This window comes from Phodopus roborovskii, unplaced genomic scaffold (assembly GCF_943737965.1).
Source record: "Phodopus roborovskii unplaced genomic scaffold, PHOROB, whole genome shotgun sequence".
Taxonomy (NCBI): Eukaryota; Metazoa; Chordata; class Mammalia; order Rodentia; family Cricetidae; genus Phodopus; species Phodopus roborovskii.
Window position 1 is genome coordinate 29,622,524 of NW_026126480.1, and position 13,356 is coordinate 29,635,879.

The 13,356-nt window shown below is 40.6% G+C and overlaps 1 protein-coding gene across 2 annotated transcripts in view; it reads left to right on the top strand.

The window, feature by feature from the left end:
* The window catches only part of Mosmo (modulator of smoothened), a 55,127-nt gene extending 43,405 nt beyond the window's left edge, over positions 1-11,722 (top strand). Inside the window, exons 2-4 of one of the 2 annotated variants that reach the window (XR_007835018.1) lie at positions 6,187-6,399; positions 11,232-11,471; positions 11,586-11,722. Coding sequence is in view for 1 of the 2 variants with exons in the window: in XM_051192831.1 (XP_051048788.1) it covers positions 6,187-6,399; positions 11,232-11,416 (398 nt within the window). In the remaining variant the exon portion in view is untranslated. The other variant, XM_051192831.1, reaches the window with a different exon arrangement.
* Positions 11,723-13,356: the final 1,634 nt, after the last annotated feature.

Consider the following 13,356-nt stretch of genomic DNA (forward strand, 5'->3'; position numbering starts at 1 on the left):
TGAGCAGCTGAACATGAAGAAACATTTCCTTAGGTAGCCTTGTATAATAAGCATTGCTCTCTTAAAGGAAAGGCTACCAGCTGCTTATAGTTTGATACCCTTGGCTCTGTGGTACATGTACTTACTAGTTCCTGGGATATCACCAAGATATTTCTTTCCAGAACCATGGTTAGTGGTCATTTTCATCTGCTACTTCTTTTTTTTTTTTTTTTTTTTTTTTAAACTCAGTGTCTGATTGCCATGAACAGACACCATCTTTTTTTTTTTTTTAAAGATGTTATTTATTATGTATACAGTATTTTGCCTGCACACCAGAAGAGGTCACCAGATCCCATTATAGATGGTTGTGAGAGCCACCATGTGGTTACTGGGAATTGAATTCAGGACCTATGGAAGAACAATCAGTGCTCTTAACCTCTGAGCCATCTCTCCAGCCCCCTTCATCTGCTACTTCTTGTTTATGCTAGGACACAGAAGTTTATAAAAAGTGAACTGACCAAAAAGCAAACAGGCCAAAGAGACAATTGTAATGAACCATATATTAGGATATCCAAAATCCTGAGTAACAGGAGGGGGAGGCTAAGCATTGTATCCACCTTGATATCAGTGGCCAGGCTAAGCACTGTGTCCACATTGGTGTCTGTAATGAGTACGGTTTTTCCACCTGCTGCCTCCCGGTCTTGTCCTGCCGCCGCGCCAGCCCCAAATAATACACAGAGACTCTGTATTTGATACAATACTGTTGGCCCGGTTACTTGTTTCTTATCGGCTAGCTCTGCCTTAATTATTAACCCATTTTTGTTGATCTATGTATTTCTCTTACCGGGGAGCCGGCGGCATACTGCTTTCTCCAGACTCTCCATCTTGACTCCTCCTTCCTACTTCCTCTTTCCTCGTCTCCTAGTCTCTCCTATCTTCCTTTCCTATTGGCCAACAGTGCTTTATTTATTAACCAGTATGAGAAACATATACAGAATGACATCTCCCATCAGGTGTCAGTGGCCGGATAGATCCCTGAGCTGCCTGCCTGACATGGTGTTGGCAACTGAACCCTTGTTGGCAAGTGTTAAAGCTTCTGTGTCTGTGCTACCACTCATTCAGCATATCAGCTGTCACCCAATAGGAAATAGGAAAGTAACAGCTGGGAAGAAAATTCAGGGGCTGGAGACTAGAAGCATCAGTGACAGGAGGGCACACTGTGTGTGCATCCCTAGCTGCCTTAGCCACTCCCCACCTCCTCTGTCTAAACTTGCTCTGAGTTCTGTTAAATTCCCTCACTCAAGCTGTCTTTTAAATGAGAATCTCCATCCTTTCAGTTAAAGTTGGAGTGGTGTCACTTACTTAAACACCACTGCTGTTGGAAGGGCAGAAATTCAACCTTTATCAGTCACTAAGACATTCATGGTGAAGCATTTGTTTGGTATGTGTAGCCAGTAAGCAACTTGCCAAGACTATGTTTTATTGTAGAAAGCAGGGGGATCAGGTCCAGGTTGGTGGTCACATCACATGATTTGCCTGTGACAGACTCTGGTGGGCATGTGTGCCTATTCTCAGCCTTGGGTTACAGATTTTCTGTGTCAGTGCCTTAAACACAGTGATGACATACCTCCTAATCATCGCTGTGGCAGCAGGCGTGCTCAGACTGGCTGTGCTAAGTCATCTCAGAGACTGGTCTAGAGGATGAGCTTCAGTCCCACTCAGCAGAGCAGGACTCCTGTGACTCTATAGTGGATGATACACAGGTGGGAGTCATCCTGTGAGCCTTGTGGAAAGCTGTACCCTCTAGTTTGGTTTCCTTTTTTCTATAAGTGTATAAATCTTTTATTTGGATGGATTGGTTACCTAGGCAACAGCTGCAGGGTAAAGATAGATTAGCTGCTTGGGGAATGCAGTTACAGGCGCCTTCAAAAGGCAAAAACTTGTTTAAAACAGAAATTAGTGAATGGTTGGGCCTTTGCTTTACCAGGTGTACCGCAAGAAGCCACACTGAACAACAGTTTTTAAAGAGAACCTCTGGAATGTGGTGTGGTTCTAATGTAATCCATTTGATTCCTGCTGTGTACCCATTGCTACAGTTCATTTGATGGTTTCCCAATGAAGTTCAAAGTATAGTTCCCCCCCCCCAAAGATGACATTCTGGTTTTCTGTTTGTTTGTTTGTTTGTGGGGGTTTTTGTTTGGCTTGGTTTTTTGGTCTTTCAAGATAGGATTTCTCAGTGTAGCCCTGGCTGTCCTGGAACTCACTTTGCAAGTTAGGCTGGCCTCAAACTCAGAGATCTGCCTGCCTCTGCTTCCTGAAGGCTGGAATTTAAGGCATGCACCACCGTGCCCAGCTGTGTTCTGTTATTTTTTTAATCCCCACTTCTGAGGTTAGAAGATCCCTGGGTTCAGTATCCAGCACCACCATTACCCCCAAAGCTACTTTTAACAGCAGCTGTGTGACTGTGATGCAGACAAAATGTGTTAGAAAATCTAGAGGCAGTAAAAGATGGTCCAGAGATAATTCATTGAAATAAAGATAAAATGTAAAGGCCTGAACTCGGGAGGCAGAGGCAATCGGATCTCTGAGTTCGAGATCAGCCTGGTCTACCAGAGCTAGTTTCAGAGTTCCAGGACAATCTTCAAAGCCATGGGAAAACCCTGTCTTGGAAAATCACACACACACACACACACACAAAATTAAAGGCCTGTTCAAAGTGCTCACACTAACAAAATCTAAATCCCCAAGCAATTGACTGTGCAGACTCTCTCAATTAGCCCATAGACTACGTGTGACTGTATCATAAATTCATAAATGCTATTGAATTACAGTCTTACTCCAGATGGCTAAGTATAACATTGGCTGACCACTGTTGACACTAACCCTTCTCTATTTGAGGAAAATTTGTTTTCACTGTAAGCAGGAGGGAATTGTTTTGGGAATCTCACTGCTCTAACAGCCAGGCATTTGGGAGCCTTTCAGTAATTCTCTGCGGATGTTAGTGATTGAACTTGGGGCCTCGTGTATTTGAGTAGACACCACTACTGCAAACCCAGCACACACCAAAATATGTGTATTAGTGTTCTTTTGTGCAGCATACCCTCTAATTGCCAATTAAAATTAGCTGACCTTCCTTTCAGAGCTGCTACGGGGCAGAGTGAACGACATTATTGTAAATGTTTGCTTGCTTTACCAATCTGCTCCCCTTTAGAGGTGCTAAGTATTCAGTCTTGCTTTGTTGTGATAAGGAATGTTAAGAGATACAGGTGCAGAACCTCTCTACAGCTGAACATTCATCATGGTTTCTCCAGTTTGCATGTAACTGTCATTTTTATTTTCTTGCTTGTTCTGTTCCTGTTTATTTGCTGTGGTTTACTAGACAGGAGAGATGACAAAATGAAGTCTTACTCTGACAATTGGAGGGCACATTAGGCATCCTCGCCCTGTCCTTAACCAGAGTTAGAGGGGGAACATGAGGGTACTCAAAAATATTCTCAAGGAGAAAGCTTTCAATCTAATGCATTGGACAAGATTTTAATATTTGGATGCACAAGATAATCCTCAGTGCTGATCTTGTCAGTAGATGTGGAGAGTTGCCAGTCAAGCTTCCTTTGTATGTTGAATTGTGGAGACAGTTGCCTCCATAATAGAAATCCACAGTGTTGCATTTTGTGCAAGTGTCTTTCATCATTACAGTTCACCTTTTATAAATGGAACCACCACTACAAGAGTGTAGTTTTTTAGAAGTCTTTTTGCTGAATGATTGGGAGTGGTTTCCTGTTAGGAGTTGGTGGGCACAGCTTTGAATGTCTTCTTTATTTCCAGAATTACAATATAATGCTTTGTCAATGTGATTTATTCAGTGTAAACTTGTACTGTTTAAGAAGTCAAGTAACACCCTCTAGGTTCCACTCCTCAGTTGGTGACATAAGGAGGCAGTACTGTAAAGGTTTGCTCAATTTGTTCTCTGTGCTGCCTGTGACAGTCCTCATATTGTGTCTGTGTTGCTTGCACCTGTCCAGGAATCATCAGATGGACCTAATTGAAATTGATTTAAAAGAAAAAGCACAACTTATCTTCTCAGAGGACTGACCAGTTAGAATTAGCATTGGAGGATTCTGGTGTCTTGCTGGCTGGCCATAGCCTAGCTGAATTTGAATGCCTCAGGGAGAGCTCCTGTCTTAAAAAACACTTGCAAACTCACATGCATCATTCCCATACCATGCACATGATTAAAATAAAACAAAACAAAACAAACACTAAAATAGATTAGAAAAGAAAAGTGCTTTCAAAACTGAGTTATGGAGGGTGGAGAGATGGCTCAGCAGTTAAGAAGCACTGGTTGTTCTTCCAGAGGTCTTGAGTTCAAGTCCCAGCAACCAAACGATGGCGCACAAACATCTGAAATGGGATCACATGCTCTCTTCTGGCATAAAGGCATATATGTATAACACTCATCTACAGAATATGTGTGTGTGTGTGTGTGTGTGTGTGTGTGTGTGTGTGTGTGTGTGTGTGTGTGTGTCTTTGTAGGAATGAGTGCAGTTATCCACAGAGGTCAGAAGAGAAGCTGGAGTTACACCTAGTTGTGAGCCACCCTACAGTAGGTGCTGGGAACTAAACTTGGGTTCTCTGTAAGAGCAGTGTGCTTTTGACTATTGAGCCCTCTCTCCAGCTCATTTCTCTTTCTTTTTAACACATTTTATTTCTATAACTGGATTGATGGAAAAATCCAAGTTGAACAAAGCACTTCTTCCTAAGAAGCTTACCTACCCACCTACTCTGTACAGACAGACCCAGTGCCACCCCCCCACCCCATCTCCTCACCCCACCCCCACCCCCGCTGCTCCCATTTTGAGGACTGTCCAAAAGAAGGCCCTGTTCCTGGCAGGTGCTGTGATTCTGAGGGAGTGCCGATGTGGACCAGGGGGAGGGCAGTACTCATATTGGAAACAAAAGGCCAGCCAAGAAAGATACCCCCTCTCCAGAAGGAGTCAGGAATGTGCTGTTGTCCCGCTGGCCGTGACTCTTCAGGTTTACACTTTTGTTTTGGTAGCTGCTCCCTATTTGCAGTCACTCTTACAGAGTGGACAGCTTTTATTTGAAAGAAAATTTTAATTCTTTGTGTGGAAAAAGAGAAAATAGTCTTTTACCTTCCTAACCTTGGTTTCTCTGAAATAATTCACACCAAATAGCACTTGGTGCTTCGCAGAAATCAATTCACTTATCTGAATCGGAGGGAACAGTAAGAGGGCTCATGGGTAAAGCTTCTGCCCACAAACCCAACCACGTGAGTGTGGTCCCCTGAACCCAGGTAAATAGAAAGGAGTACCAACTCCACAAAGCCTTTCTCAGCCTCCCTGCCGTGCGCGCACACACACACACACACACACACACACACACATCTCAGACTGCCCTGCAGATTAATAATAACAAGTAATAATAGTAATAATAGAGTTTTTAAAAGTTATTGACGGTGGGGTATTTTACAGCTTGCTGTTGTAACTTTTGTTTTCCTATTGACACATGCCAATAAAGGTGCAGCAATGCCAACTCTTGTATAATAATAAAAATAATGAGTCAGATCTTTTACTTTTATAACATTCACTTTAACATTTAATGCATTACTTAGTTTTAGATATTATCCTTAGGTATATTTCAAATTTGTGTTTAGTTTCCTATATATACTTCCTCCTCGGCCAAAATAAAGTACTATACAGTGAGTCTTGAATCCAGAAAGAGAAAAATCCAGTTCTTGCTGCCAGTGTGCAAGCTCAAGAAGGGCAGGGGCCTCAACCAGCAACTTTGCTGATGTTTCCCTGGAACCCAGACCAGTACTTTACACAAGTACTCTGAAAAAACATTAAGAAAGGAGTCTCCTGATGGTGTCCAGTTAGCCTGGACTATGGTCTAGTTTCTGTGAAAAAAACTGTCATGACTGAAAAAAATGCATTTGTTCAATAAATGGCTGAATTAATTAACTATCTTTATGGTTCTTGGGGCGTGTTTTTGTTGCTTATGTTCATTTCTACATTAATCCAAGAATTGTCACATTATAAACAGCATCAGACTGCTGAAGAGAACTCCCTAATTAAATGCTTGGACTACCCACACAGATATCAACAAGATTTAATGAAAGAGGTTTTGTGTATATTTCCCGTGTGTGCCAGACCTACTAAACTGTTCCCCACCTTTGCATCTTCCCAGGAGCACTCACTGTGGGCCTAGTGCGACAGTGTCAAACAATCCATGGACGAGACCGGACCTGCATCCCTCCTCGGCTTCCCCCAGAGTGGGTCACCACCCTGTTTTTTATCATCATGGGAATTATTTCCTTGACTGTCACATGTGGTTTGCTGGTGGCTTCCCACTGGCGAAGAGAAGCTACAAAATATGCTCGATGGATAGCATTCACTGGAAGTAAGTAGCCCGTGCTTCCTAAGTTGGTCTAGAAGGCACACAGTGGCGTTTTTACGAAGATTATCAAGATCAGTCCTAAGGACTCGGTAAATCTCCCTGGAGCACCACTCACGTGGCCCTGAGATAGATCGCACAGTCCCATCAGCTCTTCAGCATTGTCGATGCAGGACCAGGACACCCACAGCTGTCATTGCTTTGTGCGAATGCTCTTTTAATGAGGTGTATTTTTACTCTCTGTAACATAAGGGTTTCAGGTTTATGATTCTGAGCTACCACTAGCCCAAGTGGCTTCCACTTCATGAAGGTACCGGTATCCTCTATCAAAATAAAGATAAATCTAGGAAAATATATAATTTAGATGGAGGCGATGATTTGCTTTTTAATATCGTTAATTTTTGTTTCTGCTGGGTTTGAATGACCATTGAAAAATCAACACGTTTAGTTTTTAGTAATTGTTTGTCAAAGTTTCTTATTCTACTAAGCTGTTCCCAGTGGTGTTATGAATTTACAAATTATATATAATATTAACTTGTAATTTGCAAAATTGGTTTAATTGCTGAACACTTTAGACTTATCCTAAGTTTAAGGAGAACAAATATACACACACAAACATTTCTGTAATTCTGTTTTCTTTGTCTCTAAAATAATTTTTTTTTTAACCACAGGATATTTTTGGCAATATTTGAAAACATTTTTTTGTAATCACAACTAGGGATATGCTGCTGGTAGCTAGTGAGCAGAGGCCAGGCATGCTGCTAAACATCTCCCACAGAGAGTACTGTCTAGTGCGAAGTAGCCATGGTCACTGGGCTGCAGTCATGGGATGAAGACGTGGGCTCTGTGCGGTGCCATAGACTCATCTCAGGTTGCATACATCTCCAAAGATAGTTTTAACACAACTATTTCTGCTTAATGTTTTTATTTATAACTATTATAAAGAGTAAAGGATAATCTCAAGTATCTCTGTTAACATTAAAACTCAGTTTAGCTCAGCTAGAGATGTAGCTGGGTTAGAGCACTGCCTGGTGGTATGTGAAGGCCTTGGGTGCTGTCCCTCCCACCAGAGGACAGTCCAGCTAAGACAACTCATTATGTCTTAAAGGCTGAGGGTAGCCCCTGTCTCTCCAGCTTTCTGTGGAACTCTGTTTCTGACTTTGTTATTCTTGTCTACACATCTCCCCAACTGTTAGAATCTAAATCAAGTTGCTTTTGAGGTAAGCGACTCCTCCTCACCCTCAATAAACAGTGAGAAACAAACTCATGCTGTTTTTTTGTCAGACACCTGAGACAACTCTTTTCCAGAGAGTGAGGGCCAGAGGCAGATACAGAGATAAGGCCACTAACTGACAGCATATTGATAAGGAACTTAAAGAGAACCTAATTTTGTATCTTTACTTACAGACACAGTCATTTATCTAGGTATGATTGATTTGCTCACTAATGAGTAAAATAATATCAAAGACCAAACAATCTAAACTATAATGTAACAATCTTACGTTAGGCAAGGACAACAGTAAGATACTCACAGAAGCCAGGAAAGGAAGGGGACTAGGGTTTATCTCTGTTTTTCATTCCCCTTCAACAAAAAAAGTCTTTGTGTACAGTTGACTCCCAAGTACAATGTGTTTGCCTTTATTTTTGAGATTGTATGCACGTATGATAGTGATTCAAGTCTAGGGGTGGGTAACCAAGTGAAGTCCCACTCATTCCTGTCACCAACCCCCAGAAGCTCTTTGCTGGAGGGAGGCCCTTGCTATGGTTGGCAGTTTCTAAAGAGTAATGTTATATGCATAGAAATCCATATCTACTCTAAAAATACATACTTATATAAAAGTGTCTCTATTCTGCACCTCTATTCTTTCACTTAAAATGGCTTGGAGTAAAATTTTAAAATTTTAAATTGACATTTAGTCTGTGCTTGCTGGCTGGTGGCTGGGGAGCAGTTCAGGGGGAAACTGAGCTCCCCCTAATGGATCAGCCCTGAAGATGTATTTGAACCATGCTGTATGTAGAGTTTGAGTTTATTTATTTATTTTCTTGTTTGTTTTGTTTATTTATTTATTTTTTGAGGCAGGATTTCTCTGTGTAGCCCTGGCTGTCCTAGAACTCACTTTGTAGACCAGGCTGGCCTAGAACTCACAAAGATCCACCTGCCTCTGCCTCCCAAGTCCTAGGATTAAAGGCGTGAGCCACCACTGCCCAGGCATATATCTAGTTCTTTCATTAGTTAGGTAGTGGTTTTTGTAATAATGTGAGAGTAACTTTCTAGTGACAGGTCCTCAGTCAGGAGAGCCCCATATGATGAGACTTGCTGTGGGGACAAGAGAAACAAGAAATAAGTCTATTATTTTATCACTGAGTGTGTGTGTGTGTGTGGTGTGTGTGTGTGTGTGTGTGTGTGTGTGTGTGTGTGTGTGTCCCCACAAGTGAGTGTGTTCTCATATGGAAGCCAAAAGTTGGTATCAGGTATCCTCCCTGTCACTCTCCACCATAATTTTTGAGACAAGGTCTCTCACTAAACTTGACCATTTGGCTAGACAGGACACAAGGAAGCCCTGGAGGTCCGTCTGTCTCCACCAACCGCCTGCCATGCCCAGCTTGTGCTGGGGTCTGAACTCATGCCTCTCACTCGCTTGCACAGCTGGTATTTTTCCTGCTGAGCCCTTTGCAGCGCCCCCTTCACCACTCTCGGCTTATAGCCTCATGTCATGCTACTCCTGTTGTCACTACCAACAAGTCTGTGCTGTGGTGGAGATGATGCTGTCTTTACAAGCTTACTTGGGACCAGAGTTTGATATTCACATGTGATAGTTGTTATAAACACAAATGATGATCTAAGAGCTGAAGTAGCTTCACAGTTTTCAATAGCTTAAAACAAAAACTCCTCCATCCACATAAATCTGGACCCTAGAAAGTATAGAGAATCAGAATTCTAGGCCTTAAAATCAAAACTGATTTTTTTTCTCTAATTTTGTTGAGCTTTTCCTAACTAGTTTGAAAAATATTGTTCAAAATATTAACTATAATTGTAGTATTTATTGTCATTATAAAGGACAGAATTTTTTCAGTAGCGAAAATTTGCATATTAACACAAACAAATGAGTATATACTACTAAAATGCTTCTGAATTATTTTATTGTTTCCTAAGTTACTCGATATCAGAGGGGGAAAAATGTTTTAAGAATAATCTTGCCCCTAATGGACCTGTGTTTGTGTGTGTGTTTACACACATTGTGTTGACACAGGGCCTCATGTTTGTAGCCCAAGCTAGCCTACTGCTTGAGATCTTCTTGCCTACATCCCCCAAGACCTGCAATTGGTTCACATACACCTTATTCATCCCCAGTGGTCATATTAGACTGGTTTCACCCACTCATCCACACTGATAAGTAGATGTTTACAGCACATCTAAAATTGTTGATTGCTAGTCAAAAAGACCCAAACCCTAATGAATTCTGATGCCTAAATTTCTCATTTGTAGGTGTCACAAAGAATTCAGATTTGCTTGTATGATATTGTTTTGTATAGTCATTTGTCTAAAATAAACTAGATTTTCTGTCTATGTAATATATAATAATCTACCAGAATGATAGAGCACAAAAAATACTGATATGTTTCTTAAGTGATATATTACATAAGCAAATGTTACCATTTAATGTGTTGTTGTTAATCCATCCAGGAAATGATTGCATTAAGTTGATTGATTGACCCACCCAGAAAATTTTAGACCTGTTAGCAACTGATAATTTATCCAGGGTTGTCTTGATATTCCTGGGTATAGTTTTGTCTTGGGAAAGGTTTCTCATTTTGTTAATTACAGAAAGTTCCAGATCTTCATACCCAGCAGCTAGTTCATCTATCTTCACAAAAAGGTTTCTGCCCCAAGAAATGCAAGGGACCATGAGCACTTGACCTTCGAGAAACAAAAATAATTTCTCAGGAAGGCTGGCCTTGCTGTGGGTAATTTATGCTTTTCTGGGAAAAGCATTTCTTTGGTAGCACGGGGAATACACTGCTTGGTAAAAGACTAGGCAGGTATTAATTCTTCCCTGACACTGGGTTTTCTGGTAATCTTTCTAGAAACATTTAGTGAAAAATATATTTCATTGTGTTTATATATGAAACCCAAAGGAAGTTTCTTGCCCTTCCTCACTTTGTTGCCTGTATGTTCAGAACCTGATAGAGGAGTTACTGTTCTGGAACTTATCCATGAGAGATAACCACTCTGACAGTTTGCTAACCATCCCAGAGATCTGATGATCTTTCTCCAGCTGATTGAAAATCAGAGTAAGAGAAGTAGTTCTTATGTTTATGTACCTTTGTCCTAGGATTCCTCTACCACTATGAGGGGAGCTAGCAGTAAGAGCTGTGATGTAATAGCGACAGTGTCTACTTAGCACTCTGTCAGCCTGACACTTTGCTAGAGACTTGACGTGTCTCATTTATAGTTAGTATTTCTCCTATTTTCTCTTATTTTAAGAAAGGAAACAGACCAGCTAATAAATATTAGGGCCAGAACATCACCCCTAACTCTGCCCTTAATTACTAAATGGTACACACACACACACACACACACACACACACAGAGTTCATGATTCAAAATCATCTAAAGACTTGTGTAAAGAACTGTAGCTCAGTTTCCAATGTGTTTGGTTTGTTAGCTTGGGGGAATTGTATCTTTTGACAAGGGGTCCATGTTTTCACTGGTTTGACCTTGTTATCCACAGACCCTCATATAAATTGCTTTGTACCAAATTTTCATTGTTGTTTTTGTTTTTTTTTTTCCATCACCAAAGCATGTTACTAATGTTGTGTTTTGGTTTGTTTTACAGTGATCCTTTTCTGTATGGCTGCCCTAATATTTCCAATAGGATTTTACATCAATGAAGTCGGAGGTCAACCTTATAAGTTACCCAACAACACAGTAGTTGGGTCATCATATGTACTTTTTGTCTTATCGATTTTCTTCACAATAGTAGGACTTCTCTTTGCTGGCAAAGTCTGTTTACCAGGCTGACAAATGTCTAAATGGCTTAACTTGTTTTTATTTTTTAATTTTTTTATTTTTAGAGGTTGGGAGGACAGAGAGAAGTCATCTGGGCAGTCCTCTCATAGGAAGATGCTTAGATGAACGTGATGCCGAAAAGGAAATTTGTTGTTTTTTTGTTTTTTGTTTTTATTTAGAGGTTGGGAGGACAGAGAGAAGTCATCTGGGCAGTTCTCTCATAGGAAGATGCTTAGATGAACATGATGCCGAAAAGGAAAATGTTTTGATTTGTTCTCACTATGCACTTTGGATTTAAAAAAAAAAAAAAAAAAAGAATGAGAGCCTTTTCCATAACCAAATACAATATTGACTAAATCTCCTGAGCATATTCAGGCAGTCAGTCTGCACTGTGATAGCAACCTAGTGAAGGAGAGTGCTTTATACTGAAAGCATGTGACCCCTTGTGACTCTGTTGATTTGTTTTTAATGTCTAATGATTCATTTGGGGTGGGGGGGAGTCTAGTATTTATGAATCACGATGGACCAGAGGGGTGCAGGAGGTTCGTGTGGGGCTGGCCTCACCTCCTAAGACGTTAGTGTTCTCAACTTCTTTGTCATGTTATGAGCCTTTGGCACCACAATGGATTGCCATTGCATTACTGCACCGAGAAGCCAATAGATCAAAACTTGTTTGCTAAAAATGTATGTAAAAATTCTAAAACTCCCTAATCTCCATGTACAAAAGAAAAAAGAAAACACTAAGAAACAAGTTTGGGGTGGGTGGGGGAAATCTTCCTTATATTTATATAAATATATATAATATATATATTTTGCTGATGCAGTATACAGTGTGTATATGTGTGTGTGTGTATGTGTGTGTACATTTATATATACACACATGCAAACAGTTCCTGGAAGAGAACTCTGAATGCTTGCTAGCAAAACACTGTGGTGTGCAACCTAGAACTCAATAGAAAAAAGCCATTTATCTGAAGGCTGCATAGTGGAGAGAGTCTTCAGTTTACCTCATTCTTTGTAGTAGCCCTTGATTTTGACAGGTTTCTGTAATAGGTACAAATAACTCCATACCTTTCTAGGTGCAATTTTAAGTTAAGCTAAAGATCTTTCTAGGTTTAATTTATTTATATATGATAATAAAGAAGGTCATGTCAAACCTTGTAGGTTGGGGAATCTGACACTGTTGAAATGATTGGCAACTGTCATCTGTTGTATTAGAGATTTGGTTTTTTTCCACTGGCTCAGTCTTCTACATTAATAATGCATTGTGTGTGTTCAAGCACACAACTTCACATAAACACTTAAGTTCACTAGCAGATATCTAGCCATTTGGGCTATTTACAACACTAATTCTACTGTACCATAAAAATTCCATTTTATCTGTAAGCATTATTAATAACATCTTTGCCAAACACTTGAGCAATATGATACTTCCTTTTTATGCTTTACACCTTTGTTTGCTTGAAAAGCTAAATCCTTACCTTTGTTTTGAAGGCTGCATTAAACCCACAGCCTTAAGGTTTTTTTCTAGAAGCAGCGGTGCAGCCGACCCTGAACTCACACGTACTTTAAAACACAGTTCCTTCTCCACATTTCCATGCCTGTGTCAACACCTAGATTTTTTTCCTGGTAAACATTATATAATCCCATGTTAGAAGTTCATCACAATGGTGTTTCATGGCAGTGGAGCTGAGTTTGTCCTCTCTAGAGTGAATGGCAATGTCCCTGTTGGTAAGCAGAGTAGAGTCCCACACAGCCTGGGTTCATACAAGCATGAATGATTTCTAAGGAGCTTGATTGACTATTCTTCACCAAATGGTTACTTGGAGGTGGAGTTGCCTCCTCAGAGACTCTAGAACAGAGGTTTCGTTTACCTCCCACCTGCTTGTTACTCACCTGTCTCAGTATTCAGTTGTGAATGCAAATCCAGTGTTTGGGCTCACACAGGAACC